Source organism: Anguilla rostrata, chromosome 9 (assembly GCF_018555375.3).
Source record: "Anguilla rostrata isolate EN2019 chromosome 9, ASM1855537v3, whole genome shotgun sequence".
Lineage (NCBI taxonomy): Eukaryota > Metazoa > Chordata > Actinopteri > Anguilliformes > Anguillidae > Anguilla > Anguilla rostrata.
This window is the reverse complement of record NC_057941.1, coordinates 21,848,340-21,872,024: the sequence shown is the minus strand read 5'-3', so window position 1 is coordinate 21,872,024 and position 23,685 is coordinate 21,848,340. Positions and strand designations below refer to the sequence as shown.

The following is a 23,685-nucleotide window of genomic DNA, read 5'->3' as shown; positions in this document are numbered from 1 at the left end:
AGAAGCCGCCACATGTTTGACCAAAGCTACATAATGCTCACTATCATATACAAGTTACATCACCTCAATTCGCAATGGGAAACACTATCTCTGCCGCCTCTGTTCGGTATCATCTATTTCCAAGTACAAATTAACTGAGAAAGCTGTCCCGCTGAACGTGGTTTCTGTGACTGAATGCATGGTCGGTATCACAGCTAGGTTCGACTTCTTGCCACACCTCTCCCTCGAGTATCGAGCAAGGCTCACGCTTGAAACATCTGCTTCACAGCTTTAAAAAAACCCAAAAAAACATCAACATTATCGCCAGCGTAGCTGCCGCCCCCACAATTACCGTTGTCATGATCTTCACAATCACACATGTCAAGTTGCTGTTCCCTGTTTAAAAATAAAAGATATACATGGGGGAAAAAAAAAATAAAAATCTTTGTTTCCCAAAGTGAGAATGATAACCACAGTGTCATATTCACAGAAGCGTGTTGGTGAGGAGGGTAACTGGGACAGTGTTCCCAAGGTGAAGTGGTTGGGGGAATGACATGGAGCATGGAAGAACAAAATCAGGAAAGGCTCCAGACATTAACAATGAATCGGAACCGTTCAGATATCCCATCTCCCCAATGGGGGAAAACGCATTTCAAGCCATGAGTGGGGAGGGGGGGGTGGTTGGGGGTTATATGTTGGACTAATCCCAATGTATTTTTTTTTGACAGCAGGGACTAGGGGAACAGAAAAGTAAAAGCACATCATGATAGCGTCGGCACTGGAATGGAATAATAATCAATGATTGCTATCCCTCGCGTGTCCCACATAATTTTTCCGAACGCACGGATGATCAACACGAACTTGAAGGGAACCTGAAATGCAATCAGCCGTTTGTTAGCGCCTGCCCTCCTTCACGTCGTCTTTTGATCCATTTCAACAGATCAGTCCCATCGGCATTCTTCCGCCACTGTTAATAAACAAAGGAAAAAAAAATAAAACAAAAGAAAACAAGCAGGTCATAACCGGGCCACGACCACCGTCGGAGATATGTCGCTGATAACCTGGGGGACAAATTATATTCAGAAACGTCCCAAAATTCACCAAAAGAACGCTCAGAGCATTTAGATCTACAGATTGCTTACAGCTGTTGTACTACTCAGAAGTCAGTGATCCAGACGTCAGCTACAAGGCCGAAACACAAGAAGGCGATACACACTGTACAAGAAGGTAGTAGTATTCACTATTTCCACCACACACTTATATAACCCCTTTTTACTTTTATTAGCAAGTGATTAAATACAGGCAGCTGTGATAAACACTTACACTTAAGTTTCTAGTGTTTTGGCTCTCCTAGAAGAATCTCAAGGTGACAACACCTCAAACTGACGACAAGTTACAAAAAACTATATAAAATTACATCGCCTGTGACTGTAAAGACACTTCTCTCTCTAAGTACACACCTGTTAAAAGAGCACTGTCAATTAGAATGACTATTCTGAGTGCAGTCTCTGAAGTTCACTTTCAGAGTTTCCTTTGCAGGCTTTTGATTACTGAAATATGACATTTATTTCAGACGAGGAATTTGACAAGGAGGACCATAAGGGTATTTTGTACAATATATTCACCAAATTTTTTAACCCAGGCAGGGGGAAATATAACAGACTCATCTGCAAACTGCTCTTGTAACTCCACAATATATGAGACTGCAAAGAAAATGAGGGAAAGATGCCACTCAAGGGATTTAAAGTGAATTGTGTTTGTTGCAGCGGCCAAAGTGAATTATGCAGATGGGAAAATGTGGCGATTTAGCACGAGGAGAGGTTCCTTTTGAGTGAAGGAACATGCATGAGTTTGGTGGCTGCAGTATCACGGTCGTCAAACGATATGCCTGCATCTTGGTTGTTCTAATGGGTGGCAAAATATCAGATGTTCAGGCAAATCTAATGTATAAGAACAAACTAAATAAACAGGGAAAGGAAGAAGCTGCTAATGGTGGGCCAAACAAGCATAACTGCAGGGTCAAAGATCAACTGCCTTCTACACTATCATGAAATTATGCGGAAAAAAAATAAAATAAAAAAAAAACAACAAACAAGCTTGGGGGGAGGGGAACATTGTTTTTTTTTCATACACAATTTTTTATAATAATTTGAACCAATGCATCTCGCTTAACTTCAATTTCCTGGAACAATCCTAATAAAAAAATCCAAATAAAATGAGAAGATTCGAAAAACACGTGTGCCTTATGGCCAGGCCTACTCACAGTATAGAGGAATAACGTTGTGAGAATTTGGTATGCAAGAATACTGTACAGTACATTTATGAAAGAGGGGAGATGCATGGGGACGCTGGGTAATTTTATCCTCTTAGGAAAGCCAACAGCACGTGAGTAATGAGGAGACCAGTGGAGAGGAGGGGGTGGGATGCATTTGATTTAAAAAAACAAAAAAAAAAACAATCATCTAAAAGAACCGAAATTTTTTTTAGAACAAGGCACAGAATTTTCTGCAAATGGTTGAAGAAACTGAACAAATAATTGTACCAGCGGTGGGAAGTGTGGAATGACGAAGCTCTACAGTGATTTCTGGCAACGACTCCTCCCCCGACTCCCTGATCCCACCCCATATACCCCCCCCCCCCCATTATACCCAGCCCTGCCCCAGTCACACTTCTCTTCCCAAATCCCCACAGCTGCTTAGAATGAACTCAATATCCTTCAATCTCCAACCCCCTCACCCCCCAAACCCCAACCCCAACCCCTACCCTCCCATCCTATTCTAACCTCCACCCCAAACCCCACGCCCCACCCCACAACAGCGTGGTGCCTGATGTGGGTCCCTTCTCCGAGCCCGCGCTCTCAGATGTAGTACTCCTTCTTCTCGTCGGAGTTGTTGTGGCCGCCCTCGGCGTTGATGATGGCCGTGTCGGCGTCCGCCGCGTCGTCGGCCCCTTTGGCTTCGTGTGTGAAGTAGGTGCCTGAGGGGCGCACGAAAATTTCCGTTACCACAGTTTATTCCTCCCTGGACAAATTCATACTCCAATACACAGAAACGCCGTGTCATTTATACAGTAAATATGGGCTACACTGGCTATATTGTATACCATCTTTTAATCACAGTTAGTAGATTCTCATCAACCAAATAACTGACTCGATGTCTTGTCATAGTGTAACACTGTAATATTCAATATAACCTGCTTGTTTATCGAATGCATCATAATCATCAGTGCAATGTCATTGTCACATTTCAGAACGATATCCACCAGAGAGAGATTACAACCGTTAAACGCATACAATTTGACAGGGTGACTTAAAACGAACAGGATACTGCACAGGGAACAAAGCTGGAGGTGACCCTGCTGCCCTGCCAACTCCAATCAGCCGTGGAACTTCACAAGGCTAATCCCATCGTATTCAATAAAACCTCATTTAGCCTAGAGGGGCACTAAGCCACACGGTGTCCAATACACGGCGAGTTCACCATCTTATTTCTTACACTTAATTCACCGTGTTTCATCCAGATCTGACCTTAACCGTTTCTGTTATTCTGTTCATGACTGGCATATACAGATCCAGCTGGCAACCATCCGAGACAGACACAGACATACAACAGATGCATTCGAGTGCAGGCGTGAACAGAGGCATTTGACATATAGTGCCATCAAAAAGTATTTGGCCCCTTCCTGGTTTCCAGTAATATTGCTTATTTGTCACACAGAATTATTTTTAGACAAAATTTAATATTAGACAAAGGGAACCTGGGTAAACACACAAAAAAACTAATTTTGTTACATTATTATTTCATTTATTTAATGAGAAAAGTTATCAAACACCCACATCACCCATGTGAAAAAGTCACTGGCACCCTTGCAGAATTTCTTCAATTCAGACAAATTGGAATTTTGCTTCATAACCTTCAGCTTCAGCTCATGGACAGATGACATTCTTCTCAAAAATTTTCTGGTACAAAGCAGAATTCATGGTCCCTACAATAATGGCAAGTCGTCAAGGTCCCAAGGCAGCAACGCATCTCCACACCATCACACTACCACCACCATGTTTGACTGTTGGAATGATTGTATGATGGTTGTATTTGCTTTTCTCAGCAAGAACATCATACCAACAGTTGAATTTAATTATCAGTTACATTTTCCTAACTGGTTGATTGAGTAACTAAGGAGGCAATTATTTTTTCACATAGGTCCTGTGGGTGTTTGATACCTTGTTATATTAAATAAATGAAATAATAATTTTTTTTCATTTAAAAAAACGCAAAATTAAAAGAAAATTTGCATTTCCCTTTGTCTAATATTGCATTTTGTCTAAAGATCTGAAACCATTCATTGTGAGAAATATGCAATAGCAGAGTAAACCACGATGGGGGCGAATGCTTTTTCACAGCGCTGTAATCTCGGCTCCACCTGTGGGGCTTGGGGGCGGCCATTTCGGCTCCACTGTTTATGTTAAGGATTTAGCCTGAGCGAGGCAGCGGCTGTGAAAGAGTGGCGAGACGTGCGATTCGGGTTGCCACTCCTGCGCTTTCTGAATTAACCTTGTCAAGTTCACACGCGAGCGGACAGGGTAACCCACTTCAGACTTCATTTCCTGCAGGGATTATTCACTTCCCAACAGTCTTTGCCCAGATAATAAAGTCAACATCCCAGATTAAAGGTGGAAAGGCAGAGACCAATTTAAAAAATCCTGAAGCCACCGCATTCACTGTGGGCTATCCATCTTATTTGGTTGGCTTGAAAACCGAACAAATCCGAGGGGATTTTGAGCTTTGGCAGAAACTCACAGAAGAGCACGCAGTCCCAATGCTGGGGTACTTAGGGAAAATAAGCGACAAAAAAAGGCAATGAAAATCCTTTTGTAATAATTACATTCTTAACGTCTATACTCCTTCCCTCTATTTGTGTGAAGTGCAGGCGTTTGGATTGACCTTGAATTTGCGGTTAGGGCGCTGGTGAGGCCCACAGGAAAGTGAGGCCTGCTCACTCTTACCTTTGTGTCTCGCGAAGTATCGGCCCAAAATGATGAGTAGGCAGAGCATGGCGAAGACGACCACGGCAACGACGCCCCCGATGACGGCGTGGTCCACCGTGTGGGGCGCTCCCTCACCCGCTCGCGAATCTGCGGCGACAGCGGGTAAAGTCAAAATAACAGCAACTTCACCTGTTAACTCGCCCAGTCACCAAGGGAAAGCCAAATATGAACTGCTACGCAAACACCAATGCTAAAGACTAATGCTAAAAGGACAATATTCAAGCAAATCGTGATCAATTCACCATGACTTCCTAGTTTATCTTGAGTGTCATGCATTGAAATTCTAATGACGTACATTCAAGGATAAAAAGTAATCTAGATTAATAAAATAAAAAATCCATATAAGTATAAAAAAACATATCGCACATCTCCAAATGAGCAACTCAAAATTTTGCATTTCAAAATTTTAATATGATTAATTACTTACATAAATAACCAATTTAATTTTTTTTTACCAAACTTTAAACTTTACACTGGCCACCTCATTGCATGCAAAATCACAGAAATGGCAAATAACAGCACACAGAGTGGCACGCTTATAGGGACAACGGAAAAGGCGCAGTAAAATGCCACGTGCAGTTCTGAGCTTGACACATGTCTACTGCACGCCTGCTGTCCGAAGTTACAGCCAGGCTAAATCGGCGGCCATGTTGTCTGGGACAGAACGGAGCTCTGGAAACGCACGCCAAGCTCTCGTGACATCAGCCAAGCTGTGACAAATCAAGTGAGAACATAAGTGTGCAAAGCCGGTTGGATGGTTGGGTTGATGCACTGACTCGACAAAGAGGTAAAGCAAGCCATCGATCAATGGCACATATTTTTACGATAGCAAGAAGACTATTAGTGAGTTCTGTTCATTAATTTGGCCAACATTTATGCTATATTCAGTTAGTGAATATTTTTCCTTATGCTGGCTATGCTCGTTAATACTGTTCCTGTGGGTATCACTTTTGTGGATTAACTTGGAAGCCAGACTTAATTACAGTGTTTCTTTATACCCGGACTTTTGCTCTGCTGGAAGCCCAGATAAAAGGTGTAACTTTTGACCGTGTTTGGATAAGAAGCTAACCACCATCGATATATTTTGTTGCTTTTGAGCGAGGAGGTTGGTAATGGGCCAGCAAACCTTTATGGCTGCCCCCCTACAGTATATGCAAGCTGTTTTATAAACAGCACGGACACAATGAAAACAGTGTGTTAGACAAAGTGAACCCGAGCATGAAATGGAATGGACTTCCGAAGGTATTGACGACAGGAGCCATCAAGCCGCAGGAGAGCCATCTGCCGCGGTCTATAACCTATTCGGGGGGCTCAGACGGCTCGCCCTCAGCACATTTACTGAGCCGTGCAAGATGGCTGGCATCACTCCGGACCGGAATCAGCGTTCGCGCGAGGCTTCTTAATTACCAGCATCGCTGATAACACGGAGGGCCAGGCCCAAAAATTCAGCAAGCTACAGAAATCGACAACCGCCAGCATTTCAGCGTTCAATAACATTCAGGAAACTTAGAAAACAATCTTTTTTTATCTCGCAATTAAATCGAATAATGGACTCCCAGTAACTTCAAAGTCCTCACAAGTTCCTTTTTTTATTTCGGTGGAGTAAATTATTCTTGACCTTTCTGGAGGAATATTGAAGGTGAAATGAACTTGATAGGAATCTAAGACAGGTGTGGAAATGTCAAGCGGAAGATAAACGACCATTAAAAAAATAGATTGCATCATCAAGATTGCCCAAATGCCATTAATTAGGCAAGGGAAGAACAAGGGGGGAAAAAAATCAACAAAGACTTCCTGCCAACCCCTGACCGTGCAGGGATATACTTGAACATGACTTAACTCCCTAAATGGATCTTCAGCTAAACCTCATGTACTTAAAAAGAGCACTTTCCATTGACTGAAGAATCGTATTTAGTCAGAGGCAGTTTTGGGAAAATGACTTCCGGCCATTTGCACACATCTTAAGAAAACAGCATGTTTACATGCTGAGGGATTGCACACAGCTAGCATTTTCTCTTTTGCTCCCTAGCCCCCATTTGTAAAATGCATAGAGGCAGTTGCCTTTAAGTTAACGAACAGGTTTACCCCTGCAATTAAAAAAAAAAAAAAAAGAAAAGAAGAAAAGAAAAAAAGAACAGCAAGTGAAATGGTACAATATTCAAGCTTGGGCATGATTTATGAAGGGATACATGGAGGCTCTCAGCTTCAATCATACCGAGTGAACACATCTGCGCAAATAAATCTGCTCCCCCTGCGCAGTCTGCAGTCAGAGCCCGAGAAATACATTTTGCCCGCAAGACAAGAAGTGCATATCTCAGGCAATTTTTAAGAAAGATTTATACCCTTCCCGCTTAAGAACAAGTGCAAGGCTCTGAGGCTCCAAACCCTAATGACATGTGAAGCTTATTGATCAAGTTTAGGGATCCATGACAACCCGAGTTAATGGTGGTTTGCAGAGTTGATTGGCTCTGTGCTGCATAAAGGAGGGGCTACACTTTTTCATCAATATTGCTGCGGTAGGCTGGGAAATTAAAGCTTTTGGTGGGAGATGAGGGGGATAAAGTGGGAGACGAGCATCAGTCTATCACAGCCGCGGTGAAGAGGCTGTTTCACAATTGGGGTGATGCATTAATCTCGGGCTAAATTAGCTGGGGTTCAGAACTAGACCTCCACACAAACAGCGGCAGGCTGTAGCCCAGCTGTGCATGTCACACATTTATCAGCACTGTCACGTTCGCACTGCGGATCTTCTGCAAGCAGTGGCACATGAAAAAAGGCAAGGAAACGTAAAGGAGCGGAAGAAACCACAGGGTTTGTGGGTGGTGGTGTTTAAAGAGAAACAAAAAAAAACACAAGGAAACGAAACGGCCAGTATCATGCAATTCAAACGCGGGGAGTCCGTCCGGTGTTGGTCATTTAAAATTGCAATCTCCCGCACTCATCGCTGGCCTGCAGCCTGAGAACTCATACCTTCCATCTGGAACTAAAAAAAAAAAAGCCTCCACATCAACAACAACTACTAGAACTACAACTACAACAACAAAACAGCCGGCCGTGAATTATCTGAAAAACAAAAAGGGGGGGGGGAATGCCAACGCGTGAGGGGGGGGGGGGGGTGGGGTTTGTGTGCAGGCCAGGCTCGCCAGCCTCCCACCAATCTCCCCTCATAAACAACTTCCAAAGCGAGACTGGGGAACTAATGCCGCAGTGCTGGCTGCCAAAAGCAACCAAACGTTACTTGATAAAACCTAATAGGTTATTTTGACTTTAGATTTCCTTCCCATGGAAGGCAGATTCAATTAAAGTCAGCAGAAATCCTTCTGACACCTAATTCGCTCTTGTCAAGAGGAGGAGGTGAAGACGTGCTTTAACACACTTTCCTATTAAGATGTTAATGTGGACTGGTTTAGTCTGGTCCGAGGAGGCAGGTGGGATAAACAGCAGGGCCGGGAAAACGTGTCACAGGTTCTCTTCCTCTTTAAAGCCCCTCTCCTTGTTTCTGCTAATTCCGCGTCGCGCTGAGGGATGGAGGGAGGGAGGGAGGGAGGGGGGCGGCGGCGTCGGCCAGCGGAGCTCTCCTCGACGAGCCCCCGACGCCCGCGGCGGTCATTCACGTTGACCGTGTGCGCTTGACGCTAATTAACGCTAGCGTGACAGAACGACCGGGCGGAGGGGACGCCTGTCCCCGCTCCAGCCCCTGGGACGACGCCCGCTCCCCGCTGCCAGCTTTTATTCCACGGTCCCCGATAAATCTGGGATCCAGGGGATGCTTTCCGGAACAATCCGTACCGGAGGAAATTCCGTCTCATCGGCTAGAATAGGTTGTAATGAAACGCTCTACCAATATATAACGGTAATGAAGTATAATTCAAGCAGCAATACCTCAAAATGTCACGATGCACCAATGAAATTACTTAGCACATTCTATGATTTATGCGCCAGATGGTTAAACATTTTCTATTCTCAAAACCCAAACCCAACTCTAAATTCGATCCAGTCCTTCTGCCCCAGGAACATTTAAATATTACAGAGAAATTTGCCATTTTAATGAAACCCTCTGAAACTTTTTTTGCTCATCTAAACTGAATGGAAAGAGTCATTAAGGTGTGTGTATCGCAAAGTGCTTATAAGAGAGCCATTAACGCCATCAATATCCCCATTTAACATTTACGAGTGAAACTAATAAGGCTGGAATACCCAAAAGCTCACTCACGCCATCCGACAGACTGAGCAGCCACAGAGCTAAGTGGCCATTTTGAAATTTATTAGGGAATAAATACGATTTCAATTTTCTATTTATTTAACACTTGCCCCCCCCAACCCCTTCTGTAAATAAACATCCCATATGTTACCGTGGTCGGGTTTACTGGGTCTCATTTAGCATCTGCAGCGGGAAAGTGGCTGCAATTAAAAAGCGCAAAAAAATTTATTAATTAATTTTAAAAAACCTGTGCCGTCAGAACAGCTGCGGAGAAACTGGCAGGCTCTTTCACCTTCTGCACAGACAGCAACAGATGGGACTACTCACCACCCCTTAGCCTCCTGAGTAAGTTAGCAGAGTAGAGCTCTCTACTGTCTGCTAGCATCTGCCTCACCCTGCCTCACCCCCCCACCCCCACCCCAGTCCCCCAACAGGACTTTTCAAGGTGCTCTCTTCCATGTCACCTTCACGAGCAGGAGCAGGAGTAGGAGCAGGATGTGTGAGGATGTGTGAAGATGTGTGCAGAGCCGATGGCTATTGAAGTGCACTGAAGATAGCACTGTGCTTGGGTGCAGGAGCGGGTCTTATCCTGCAAGGCCAGGGACTCCAAACACACTGAACTTTAGATTTGGCCACTGAAGGAAGAGTGGGCATGGGATATATGCTGCACCTCACATGGCTTGTTTCACCTAAAATGGGGTCTCACTTTACTGTATATGTTCACTGCTGTATAAATTTTTGATGAATAATAAATGAATTTGATGACTTAATTAGACATCACTCATTATAATGAACTCTTAAAGCCATAAAATGTCTCACAGAAAAGTTAGTCAACTTACAAAAGCTGACATAATCAGATAGGATTGAGGACAAGGTTCCAGAGGTTGAAGATGGGGGTGCCCAATCTCCTATACTTCTGTATATTGTGCGGTTTACAAAATATTATACATACAGCATATTTTGACTGATTGGCCTATTTTTTTTTTTTTTTTTTAGATATAAACACTGCTTTATATACATTTTACGAACATTTTATGATTACATTTAGCCACTGCAGGAGGCCAAGACATTGCTAAAGAAAATCTGAAGGATGTGTAACAATTTGTATCCATACAGTATTGTAACGCACGGTGCATGCATATTATTATATGCTGTTTATTGTAAAACTATTGCTGATCCTGCACAACCGTACTGTACACAATCGACTAAATGTTCAATTCAAGAAAGCAGTTTCATCTCGACGGGGCTCATTTTCCTCATTGACAGGACCACAATGAGCTCAAGCACTGAATTATTATCACTGTTATTATTATTAAATGATATGCATAAAAGTGTAATGGATGCATCAAGTCGACTGAGTAAATATTTATGCTTGGCTGGAAGCAGACTGCCTCGCAAATTACATCCACTCCTGTCAGATTATCAACAAACCAAACGCCGTTACCGCTCGCGGTTAGGCGACCGGTGTCGGTTTTATTGGCGCAAATCACACGTGCTGTAACGCCATCTCAGCGGGCGTCAGATTGCGCATGGTCATGACCAGGATGCGCGTCGCATTAAAAGCAGAAACGTCGCGACTAACAAAGGGAACTGTTGTCATGTAATAACACTGGAGGTTTGATAGAGACCGTTACAGTGGTCCATGAATGATTTCAACCGCAACTCTCTATTTCTATTCTGCTTGGAAACTGACATTTTTGTACCCAAACCACTTCAAAGAATGACCTACCGAGTACAATACACAATCTGCAAAGATTGTATTGTGTGGTGGAACAATATCTGTGAAGGCTAAGCATAAAAAAAATAATAAATCACATGGTGACATTTGATTTGGATGTTAAGTTCAGATAAAGAAAAAGGAATGTGTGTGTGTCTGCGTGTGTGTGTGGGGGGGGCTATACAAAGGCTGACATAAAGCTTTGGGACCTTTGGGTTAAAGTGAAATTCCAACACTGAGAAACTGGGCGGACAATGGAGGCCAGCTTTCGGCACGCAAACCATCAACCGAGGCTTTCAAACTCTCCAGATGGAATTCAGAATCGTGGTCTACAAGACGCCACTGAAGACAGTAGCGCTGAAGTCATAGAGGTTCATCGTGTTTCACCCAATCACGCAAATCGCCTTCCCTGCTCGTTAGCCGAGAGCAAAGGCCAGTGGGAACCTCTCCGGCGCTAAAAACAATAGCGTGCTGTCATGCGACAACAGGATGTGCTCGCAAGGGGGGGTCTGTGAGAGCGTGGAAGTCTGGGTGAACGTGTGTGGTAGAACAGGACGGCTTCACCATCCACCAGCTGGGCCGACTCGGCCTTCTTTAGTCCGCCATTACAGAGGATAAGAAGAGATCTCAGGTGTCCCGTCGCCTACCGTCACATATCAGAAGCAGATAAAGAAAAGCACTTGCGCCTGTGATAGACTTACTTGATAGATGAAGAACATGACAAGTTACGATGCAAGTGGGTTGGCAAGGTAGAATATAGCTCATATAATTCAAAGGCAAGAGGGGTTACCCAATTTTTTCATGTGTACACTGATGTGATTATGCACTATCAAAAAAGATGATTCAGGGAGGATGATTAAAGCAACATGTGATATTAATGGCAAACACTATACCTTTATTAATATATATAGTCCAAATATTGACTGCACAGTTTTATAGAGACATCCTATTGAAATCGGCCCAAGGTGAGGACTATAGGTGAATAGGTGAGGACTTCAATTTGGTGTTAGATAAGGCAAATGGCAGATCAACTAAATCGACTTATTCACCAGCTCCAGCTCCAATTATGCAGAAAGAAGGCATGGATGAAATGGGGTTAGGTGATGCATGGCGAATGAGGAACCCCACGGAAGGGGACCTTTCTTTTCATTCAAAAGTACATAACTCCTGTTCCAGGACGATAGGTTTGTAGTCCCCAGACCACTTTGTTCTAGAGTTCTGCAATGCAGATACTTAGCTGCAGCTTTATCTGATCATTTAAAAGGTCATTTGAACCATGAAAAGTAATATAGATAGAGACTCAAGCCTCAATTATTGAATGATCAAAATCAACAACAAATAACAGACATATTTTAGGAACTCAACAATAGAAATTCTTTTGAGAAACTCTTCCAGCCTACCTTAGAGGTCAGATAACATCATCTTGTGCTCAGAAGAATAAGGAAAATTATTGGACGAGGATATACATATTTTGGAAAATGGGTATGCAAGTAAGAAAATAAATAAGTTCCATGCTATCTCCAAAGAGACTCGAGTATAGTAATTTGACTTCAAATAGAGGCAGAAATGGCAAGGACCAGATATCGGTATTATGTGGGTGAGAAAAGGTGAGAAAACAGGAAAGTTTCTAAGATGCCAAATTAAAAAGAACTTTAAACAAATTCCCAGTATAACGAGGGTGAGATTCTAACTGACCCTGAAGACATCAATCAATGTTTTGAAGAATTCTATCAAGATCTATATAAATCCAGGGGAAAACTGGATGTCTCCGACTAAACAATTTTTGGATAAAATGAACCTTTGTAAACACGGTGACATAATGAAACATACACTAGATGCAGAACTGAAATAAAAGCTGAAATCATACTGGCTGGAGGCAGGGGATATTGTGATGGATGGAATGACGCTTATCTTTGTACGGTTATTTTTCTGTGAAATGCCTATTAAAACTTGAATAAACATAAAAGGAAAAAAAAAGAAAAGAAAAGAAAAGCGCTGAACCTGGAGTCAGATCCCAGCAGAATAACCCTCAGCACGCACATGTAAAAACACAGCCCTTCTCTCCTCTGAAGCCTGAGCACGATCTCCAGAGCAGCTCTCTCTGTGCTCTCCTCTCTTTATGAAAACCGCGCTGAAAAGACGGCAAATTTACGGCAATTATAAGTTCTGATGCGCAGGGGAGTAAAAGGTCATTTCTTATGTTATCACAAATACCACGGTGCTAGATTTTCCCACGTCCGTTTTATTTATCCATCTACCCATTTAACACCGAACAATCACGCTGAAAAGCAAGAGGTACGCAGGCTATTGGTGATCTTCAGCTGGAAGTATTTAAAGCAAGCATTTCAGCTGAAAGGGAAATGGAACACCTTTCTTCCGGGCCTAGAGGCTTCTGTTTGACGGCTGCTGTGCAGATATTGCTGCGGTACGAATTAAGCTGTTTGATGGTGGCTGCTTTGACACTAAAAGCACTGGTGTGTGTGTGTGTGTGTGTGTGTGTGTGTGTGTGCGTTGTGTGTGTGTGCGTGTGTGTGTGTACAGACCGTGACCTGGCTTTCCTTTTGAAATATTTCAAATCTTTTTAATGCGGTTGAGAATGTTAAACGACAACAACAGAAAAAAAAGGAAAAAGAAAAATGCTTAAGCATTTTCCATTTTGCTTTTATTGTTTGCCTTTTTGATGAAGGGCAGAATTGCATGTCGGTTTTCCCTGTTGTCCTTGAGTGCGGCAGCCCCTGGCCACACTTTATCTGACTCTGAGTCAATTACTTCAGTTCCGCGGGATAAGAGGACCGGAGTTTTTTTTTTCTTTTTTTATCGCTCTGGACTCGGGCGCTCATTGCCAAGTTCTAATAACTTTCTGGAACGAGGCGCTCGCAGCCTCGGATCCTATCCCCCGGTGGACAATTAAAACAGCGTTTTTGTTTTGTCTGGTCGATCGTAATTTTCCCCTTTCGTGTCTCTCAGGCGCTGTTGAGAGAGCGCTCCGACGCCGCGCGTTAGCTGCTGGGAACGCTTTTTTTTTTTTTTTTTCGCGCCTTTGTGTTTGGTAAATCTCCATGGTTGCAGGACCGGCGCGTTTGCGGCACTGAAGTAAGGAAGCGCGTATCTTCTCGAGCCGCTGATGTGAATCATTGTTTCGTCATAAACATTTCACACGCCACAGCCTCCCCTTCACACCCCCTGTCTCCCTAATTCTGTAAACTGAGATTAATACGCCACTGGCAGAAATTTCCACAAACAACTGCTGCTCTAATGTTTTTAAGATAAGAAAAAGGGAAGCATTAAGCACACAGTAAATCCATACATACTGTGCCACTGTGTAAAGCCTGATACTGATTTTCCTTATTTTTTTCCTTGAGAATACATCAGTCTCCCCCCCCACACCATTGTTAGCCTTTGAGTCCAGGAGACTGTTCATCACATGTATGAGGGAGGGAGGGAGAAACAGAGAGATAGAGAGAGAGAGGGAAGTGGAAGAGAGACAGAGAAGGAGGGTAGGGAGGGAAGGAAGAGAGGGAGGGAGAGTGAGAGGGAGGGAGGGAGATATGCGTGTACCTGTGTTTTGGGGTTGTTGCAACAGAACTACAGTATATCTAGTTTCTCCTTGTGAACGTGTACATGTGGGTGCAATAGTACTACATTCTGCTTCCCCATCTGTGTGTGCGTGCATTGGGGGTAGGGTGTAAATGTGTGCCTGGATACAGTACAACTGCAATCCATTTTTCCATTTTAGTGTGCACGCGTGTGTGCACATGAGGGACAAACGTATATACGTGAACTATATTCACCATCACAGAGCCCTGCGTGCCCTTTCTGCCACACCCGATGCTGGAATGAAAGTGGTCCGTTTCCTCCTCTTCAACGCCCCGTGATTAGTCCTAATTGCTCTGAGAGGGGCGCACTGCAGGACCCGGCCGAGGCCGTCTCTGGCGGTCAGCCTCCAGCGCCGAACCTGCCGCAGTGGCCGGGCCCTCCGCCCTCCGACGCGGAGCTACACGCCGCGGCTTCCCGCCTTTCAACTCCGGCCTGCTGCCGCCGGGATTATTACAATAACGCGTTTTGTTTTTGTGATCCCTCCCCTCGACCGCCCACGCCCCGCCGCCCCCTCAGTGTCTCCTCGCACACATCAGAGCAGCGGCGGTTCTCTGCCCGACTTTATGAAAAATGTAGCCGCTGTGTATTATTTAGAGGCCTTGCGGCCGCTTGGACTTGCTGAGCACGTGTTTCACCCTGGCACAGCGCTGGATGTGTACTGAAAGAGACCTGCGATCGTTACTCTACTTTAGCGGAGTGCTCAGTCCAGGGTTCGAGCCTCCAACCTTATCTGGTTGTCAGTCCAGCTCTGAAATGTCCACCAAGGGGGAGGGGGGCTTAATAACATCATAAATTTGGGTTTCTCTGATTATAAGTATCAGACAGAGGCGGTGAAGCTGAAGCTCAGCCCCTCTGGTCACCGCTCTGGACGGATTGAATCATGTTCACGCCCGTCTTGGGCTGAGCTACGACAGCTCAGAAAGCTCAGCAAGGTTCATAAAAAACACAAAATGTGGCCTGTGCCTTAAAATTATGGCAGTTAACAAATCTGTACTGGACTCGGCCTTGTGTGAGCGTGAGGTGGGGGGGGGGCGGTGATGAAAATGCACTTCTCTGCAAACGCTCCACCTTTGTGCAGAGATATAAATCAAGCCTCAGGAGGGGGCTAAACTGGTGCAAGTCACCCCGACGCACGCGGCAGCGTCCAGACCTCAGCGTCAACCCGGCGAGGGAACAGAACAACGTGTTCCTGTAAAGGACCCGTTAGAGGCGCCGCCTGAGCTGTGTTCTCGACCCGAAGGCCAGGAGATCCTCTGACTGGGGTATTGCAATCTTCTAATCAAGCGGCGGTGATTACTGGGGGGGGCGATACTCGTTCCCCCCCCCCCCCCCTCTCAGGAAACCGCACAAATCCTGTCGTCAGGCTCTCAGGCAGGCACAAGGCTCACTCACGTGTCTTTAGCTGGCGTCCCAACAAACCTACCACCCCCCCCCCACCCACCTCTTTCTGCTGTGCACGAACCCTTTTAATTCCTGTCGTATGCGTAATTAAGAACCTACCTGCGTGTTTAGCGATGCCGATTTTAATGCGTAACTTGTGTTCGCGATTGGCGCTCGGCTCGAGGCTGCAAGAAAATATTCCAATCTGAGGGTGCCGTTCACCACGTTTTGCTTAATCACGCTTTCAGGGAGCGTACTCCCATTACCGCCCCCCACCCCCACCCCCCCAAAAAAAAGAGAAAATTCTTAAACAAATCTGCCTCTGTGAGAGCAAATTACATGTTAGTAACTAGAACCCCAAAGGCTGTGTGGAGAGACTGAGTTATGCATTTGTATGCACCTAAGGGAGAGCTTGCACTTAAAAATCAAGACTTGATTTTAGGTAACAAGTCGATTTCGATTAATTTTGGAATGCAATTTTTTTAAATGTCAGTCAAACGACCCATTTTTGCCAAGTGTTTTGATGACTAACAAGTTCAAATAGGCTTCGAAATTTGATTCGAGATGTAGAGGGGCCCGAAATTGCAGATTGTTCCGAACAAAGTTTGCGTGAAATGGCTTTTTGGAACTTCAGGCAGTGTTGATGGGGGACAATGCGTTTCTCAGCAGGCAAGCTACCATTGGCTGCACCTGCCAGCCAATGGAGTTGTTCAGCCTATTCCACAGACTGGGACATGCACATGAGGGTCTAGGGACAGATATCAGCTAAACTGCCAGAAACTATTAGATGCATATTCTGTGTTTTAGGGATTAAAAAGTAACTTTAAAATGTTCTTTTGTGTGAGCCCTTGTAGTGCTGAAACACACACTGAAAGCAAAGAGACACATAAAGTTCTGTGAAGTTTCTTAAAATACAGCCCCAAACAGGCAGTAACAATTTTTTTTTTTCAGACCACTACACAAGCAGCAAGTAGACCATTAGTCTGAGGATTGGTTCCAATTTACAGCAGGCACCAGTCCTGTATCAAAGCATTATACACACCCAATTACACACGTTTGTTTTCCCAACAGCCACTGCTAAAATGCGCAAAATAGGAGGCAAATATCTATTTTTAAAAAACAAACAAAAGCATTTAATTATTGCTGATTGCACTGAAGTGTGGTCTACACAGGACGAGCGATACAGATTCCTTCCAATTTTGTGTGATGCAGAATCTCTACGGCCTCCGAAAGGTTTTTCACTTAACCACATTACCTCTCTAATTACTTAATAAATAAAGGGCCTCAATGAGATCCAATCAGGGGGGAAAAAAAGGAAAATGGAAATGTTCTCTTTAATTTGGCAACCTAAAAATAAAACCGGCGCGTTCTTCGCTGGATAATTGGTTCCTTAAATGGAAATTCCATTGCTGTGGAATTTGGGTCAGTGAAGCGTACTGATTGTCAGAAAGGAACAATCGAGCACGCCCCCCCCAACCCCACCGCCACCCAAAAGAAATCAAGGAGTTTTTTTGTGACTAACTATGTTAACCATGCGAAGCTACGCTCCCTTGTAAAGGTTACCGCTGAACGATTTAAAACCCAAGGTCCTGTTTGGTATGCCGGGGCTGCGGCTCTAATGAACACGTACGCTACGGGAAGAGGAGAGGAGAGATTTTCACTGCGGAGCGCGGAGCGTCCGCGGGCTGGGAACGCTGGAGGAGCAGAGACTCTGCTTCGAGCCTCCCTTTGCTCTCCCAGCTGTTTGTTTACCCTCCCGCACGCGAACCCGAGCCGTCGCTCTGTCTGAGCGCGCTCCGCACAGCTGTCTCAGGAACGCCCCGAGACCCGTCTGCTGCACAGAGAGGCTAAACGAACCGGCCCAGGGGTCTGGGGCCGGGGCAGGGATGGGGGCGGCCTCTGGCGGCCCGTTAAACGCTGGATCTTCGGCCTGACGAGCGTTACCCCCGTGCGCACACGCGTCGTTCCGGAGAACTGGAACGAAACCGTCATTTACGCACACCTGAACGGGCGTCCATTCGACACTTGACAGGGATGAATCTTTGTGGTGTCGCAGCCAACACATTATAGTTAAAAATATAAACGTCTTTTTCCGAATACTTTTTGGTACAAATAATCATCTACCAATGCAAAGAAACTGCACTAAAATCTTCTGACAGAATTAATGTGTCATATTTGTGTGTGTGTGTTCACATACAGACACCGAGACACAGACATATGGAATTCCAATGCCATAACACACAGAAAGACTGGGCATTATGCTTATCAAGTGAGATGTTTGGACTCTAGTGAATATGAATGCACTAAAGGGATTAACATTCTCTGCCTGGTTCTCATATTTCAGTATTTCAGCCCTTTACCGTACATTAGAAAACACAGAGAGAGAGCGCGCTGCTTTGCTATGCTGTTTGTGTCCGTGGCCAAGCAGCGACAACAGCAGAATCGCTGAAGGAGAAAAACAAACATTTGGCACTGCGGACTTTAATTTCCCATTCTTACAGAAGCAGGAGAAGTGAGGTCTATCGAAGCTAATCCCGGATAAGATGTCCCTTCCAGGGGACTGACACAAAGCCTGTGGGAGCGTGGCTGGGGGGGCAGGGGGGAAGAGGCACCCCTGGCCGCCTCGGTCCCGCTGCCCCCGGGCTCTCTCCGCTCCCCCGGTGAGCCGTTGGATCAGGACTAATTCCTGTCCGGTGTTGCCAGGAACCGGCCGACCGGCAGGGCACCACAATTCTCTTTAACCCCACATCAACAGGCTGGAAGCCTGCCTCCACTCCACTTCACAAACACACAAAAACGTGGGGAGCCTTTCAACACCCTTATATACTCAAAGCACTCCTGTAATGTATATACATGAAAAATATATATTATATAAATGGAAAAAAAATATGCATGAATCAATAAAAATTCATGGATTTGAACACTTCCAGGCCTTGTGGCCAGGGAACTGGATTCAATTAGAACTTCTGGTCATTTACCGAGGGAACTAGATTCGATTAGACCGCTTCCTGGTCATATAACCAGGGAACTCCATTTAATTAAAGCACTTCCTGATCCAATTCCCATCGCCGTTGTCCTGGGCGTAGGTGAAGGGCGTCTGAACTCGCCGACTGCACAGAGCGGCAAAGTTCACGCCTTGGTTTCAATGGCACAGCGAAGATCAGTTCCTGGACCAAACTATTCACCTGGCTGTTCCCGCCGTTCGTCCGAAGCTGCCGCATTCGTGACACGCCGTAGGATGGCACGGCCATGCTTCTTAAAAACGGGCAGGGCGAGAAAAGCACGGAACTGCAGGGACATATTTTCATTAAGCGAGAGCAGCTAAATGGGGGGGGGGTGCTGATGCAGGAGGCGTAGCAGGGCCTCGTAGCCTGATCGAGATGAATGGGCTCCATAACGCACAGCTTCTGCCGCTCGGTAGCCTCTGCCAGCGCCAGACCAGCTCCAGAAACACACCCAGTGCGCGCACACACCCCACAAAGACAGACAGATGCGCGAGCGCACACACACTTTCCGCAGACCCCGGAGGCCGTGGGTGCGACAGAGAATGTGTGAGCGGGCTGCGAGAACGTGTGTTGTGTGTGCACACGCACCTGTCCGTCTTTGTGGTGTGTGAATGTGTATTGGGTGTGTGTGTGCTTGCATATGTATGTGTGTAGGGAGGGTGTGTGTGTATATGTGGCATATGTGTTGGGTGTATGTGCATATAGATGTGATGTATGTGTCTGTGTGTTTGTGTGTGTGTATGTGTGTGTGTGTGTGTGTGTAAGGCTGTCGTGTGCACTGGTTGGCTGATAGCTCATCGGGAGCTGGGGCTCATTACCAATCATTGCGGCTGGCCGGGACTGTTGCTGGCTGCTTGGTAGAGACCCAGCCGGCGCCTGCGAGACTGATTGGCTGTCGGTGTAGCGGCCAGTCTGGACCGTTGGACCACGAGAGGGGGCGAAGGACAGAGGCCAGGGCGCCGACGGAGCGTCGCTGATTGGCGGGGCTCAACGCCACCCTCACCTGTGGCCTCAGCAACAAAGCTGCGTGCGGCACTATCAGCTGAAGGGGCGAACTCGGGCTCCGCGAAATGAAAATTCATTTATAATAGCGCCCATTGTATCATCACGTTTCTACTCCAATCATGGGACGAACAAAGCAAATGGAGCAGGGTCTATAAGGATCTGCATCTAGGTAAACCATAGGTTAGCAAGGAACACAACAGAATTTGCACAACACTGGCCGATTGTTCAAACGAGGAGAAAGTTGCCTAGCGACAGTGTGGGCAGAGGACTGCAACGTGACAAGTTTTTTTTTTAAGCATGCAAAAATTAGCCACTTGGGTAGAACACGTGCTTTAAAGGTGGCCTTTCCAATAAGCAACTAATTTACGCATTATCAACATTGTTAAAAAGAAAGGCTAAGTTGTTAAAAAATGACTGTTTTCACTGGGAAGAGACATCTACCACAATAGATGTAATTGTCACAGAATTTACATTTACGCGTATTCAGTTAGCAGGCTCAATCTAGAGCGACTTTCAGGTAAGTGCACACAATAAGGCTAGATCAACAACGGCGTGAATGGAGAGACCTTCTGTCAACACAATCGAAAAACAATGCACCGCCGCAAACAATAACACCGATGTACAATAAGCGCATTGTGAAGCATAAGTGCCGTAGCGAAGTGGGCAAACTAATGTGAAACAAACCAAATGGTGAAACAGCCATTACGGCAGTCACGAAGTACAGCAGAACTGGCTGCGGTTCAATAAAGCCTGGTTAGAGCCGCATGAGGGGACAGCTTGAGTTCAGAGAGTCAAGGCAGCCGATGGGGGGGGGGGCCAGCCTTCGACTCCGCCGTTCTGACGTCTGTAGGCTGCAGCGTGAAGAGTCACGAAGCCTCAGAGGGAGCACTGCAAGATGCGGTCCTGACCGGAGCGATTCTCAGCTGAACTCTCTCTCTCGTGTGAAAGGCCGAGTGGATAATCTTGGCGAGGCACGGCGGGAGATGCGTCTTTGATCAGACGCAGGTGGCGCTGTGGTGCCGTTTTCCCGCGGTGACTGCGAGGGCCTCGTGATAAAAACAAGCGGGGCTGTTGACACACAGCCGAAGTACGACTACACCAACGCACAACCATCAGTCTGCAGATGACAAACGTCTGATGGTGGAAAATTCCTTATTCAACACTCAACTGATACTGCTCAACGAAAAAAAAGTATGTTAGCCTTGCTGTATATGAAAGCAAAACTACCTGTAGCCGCTGAATAACTACTTTCAGGAGGTCGGGCAGCCAAAAGTAGCGAGTACTCTTTCTCTAAATGAATAAAATAACAGTCGGCTAGAATGTACTCAAGGTAATGTTTATTTCATAATTCTTTGTCTAACGCGTCACTTTGTTATTCTATTCTGCATATGTCCTTCTCAACACAATACTTTCACCACTCAGTTCTAAAACAATTCAAAATAAGGCAGTGAATGACAGGTTTTTCTATGGCACAACAAGGGGCATTGTCATGGAGACCACATGTAGGGAGGGTGGGAGGCAGTTAACACTGATACTTTCAGAATAGTAAACAGCTCTGCATCACTGCTGCTTCAAACCCGTTAACCACCCCCCCCCCCACACCACCTTCAGTAACCTCCATCTCAATTCGGCCTTTCCAAAAAATGTCATCACAACCTGAAGATGAACAAGAGAAAGAAAAAAAGAAAAAAAAAGGTGGGAAAAAAACCACAATTAAACCAGATAATATGGTACCGCAATTGTCTGGAACTGTTTGGAAAACGGACACATTTCTGAAAACGTGTTTAAGACAGTTTCAGAAGTTTCCATCAAAGGGGGAAACGCTAAGAAGTTTGAGTCATCTGTTCCGTTTCAGCTCTGGCACGGGAAGTTAACGGCGCGGCAAGAACACAGGCTTACCGCTCGACACGACTGAGCCATCTCTGCTGGATCGACGGCGTTGTCAACGAACTCCCCGCGCTCAGAGGTAACCCGCAAATCCCGCGAGCCGCGCGTGAACTCGCCAGGTTTACCACGCTCAACAAATGGGTGCAGAAACGACCATATGGAACCAGGTGCGTTCAAACAGCTTTTCCCCATCGCGTGTGGGTGGTTCGATCGCGAAGCCCCTGGGGGGTCCCCCCCCCACGTAGCCGAGACAGAGTGATCGTGAGATTGGGATGGGGGGGGTATCGCGTGATCAAATTAATCACCAAACAGTCCACTTCAAAACAAACAGCGGGAGGGAGGTGATGAAGAATTCTGTTTACACCTTTTATGAAATTTTTTTAAAAATGGACGAGACAGGGCGCCAATAAATCAGCTTTATAAGTCCGGAGCCTGCCGGAGTCGGCTGCTGGACTCGTGCGGTTTCAGGTAAAGATGGAAACATGGCCGCCGTCCTGCCACAGGGTGCAGTAACGAGACGCGTCCGACAGGCCGGCCGACGCGCCGATAAGGGTCTGATCTATTTGGCCGAGGGAGGCGCGTTCCTCTCGCCTCGCCCGTGATTCATGCCTCTCAACCCGCAGCAGGGCTTCGGCGCCGCAGCAGGGCTACGCGTTTATCTGCTTTTTTATTGGTCACAAAACGGGCCGGAGCTCGTCAGAAACGGCCAGCCCTTTACCCCGTTCGGGCCGCTTCTCGCTGACAAAATGACGCCGAAACGACGCCGCCGCTCGACGAACGGACCGCTTCCAGCGCGCTTGTGAGAAAGCTACACCGGTCGCGCTCGCCCTCGACTGAAAAGTCCCACTCCTTGAACCTGCGCCTGTTGCTAGGCTACACAGACTGAGAGCGAGAGAGGCAGAGATTGCAATCAAAGAAGAAAAGAGCTCCCAAACAGTTGTGTGCATCACACCGCGGACGTGATAAAGCTGAACTCTAAAAGCACTCGGGCTACACAAGCCGGAGAACTTGCACACAGAAAGATGTGGAAAAAGGGAGAGAGAAAGCGAGAGACGAGAAAAAAAGAATCTTGATAACATTTAACAGTGAATGGGCAATAATTACCATGGAATTACCATGCGAAGCACTGACTAATGTAGAACACGAGTCTGTGCTTTATGTAATTGCACATTATCAGCCTTAACCCTAACCCTTCCTCTGAAAGTTGACTAATGGCCATGAGGCAAATATGAACGGACATCTCCCCCATCCCCGAATGACTTGAATTCCAAAAAAATGCCAGTGTACTGAAGGTGAGTATGTTAAGGACTAGATAACAAAAACGATTTTCATTTTCAATTTGTTCCTTTTCAATATCTTTTCTATTGCCTTACACACTGTGTAATGACTTAGGGACTCGGTGTACGTGAATGTGTTAATTGAAGATTCCTGTGAGAGGTCACTTTAGGAATGAAGAACCACTAATAATATCCAATAATATCCAGATACCAAATATCTCTGGTTATCTACCATTTCTCTAGCTTAATGTACAGTGTACCCAGCTTCATGTTTTAGATAAAACGATTTTGACTTCCGAGAGAGAGAAAACTTTCCACACAAGATTCCGATAGGTCTCTGTTCTTGACCTTCAAATTCTCCACGGTGTTTTTCAAAGGGACAAGGGACTATTTTGGTGACGCTGGCTTGCTTTGTGCGACCTACCCACAGAAAGTATTGACTTTCATTTGGTAAAATGAAGATTTTGTGTGAGACTGAGTTCCATGAACGGTGTGGGCGGTTATGTTTTTCAGTTTTTTTTTTGCTTTTCATGAGATACATCACGCAAACACAACTGCCGGTTGCTAATATCCTGCTCATTGTTGCTGAATGG

General features: G+C 45.7%; 1 protein-coding gene across 4 annotated transcripts in view; it reads right to left on the bottom strand.

The window, feature by feature from the left end:
• Positions 1–2,769: 2,769 nt before the first annotated feature.
• Positions 2,770–23,685, bottom strand: part of cadm1a (cell adhesion molecule 1a) — a 267,196-nt gene continuing 246,280 nt past the window's right edge. For 2 of the 4 annotated variants that reach the window (XM_064351039.1, XM_064351041.1), the window contains 2 exons: positions 4,982–5,110; positions 2,770–2,955 (listed from right to left, as the gene is read on the bottom strand). In XM_064351039.1, the coding sequence (XP_064207109.1) occupies positions 2,837–2,955; positions 4,982–5,110 (248 nt within the window). In that variant the 3' untranslated portion in view covers positions 2,770–2,836. The remainder of the gene's footprint in view (positions 2,956–4,981; positions 5,111–23,685) is intronic. The other 2 variants (XM_064351038.1, XM_064351040.1) reach the window with 1 other exon arrangement.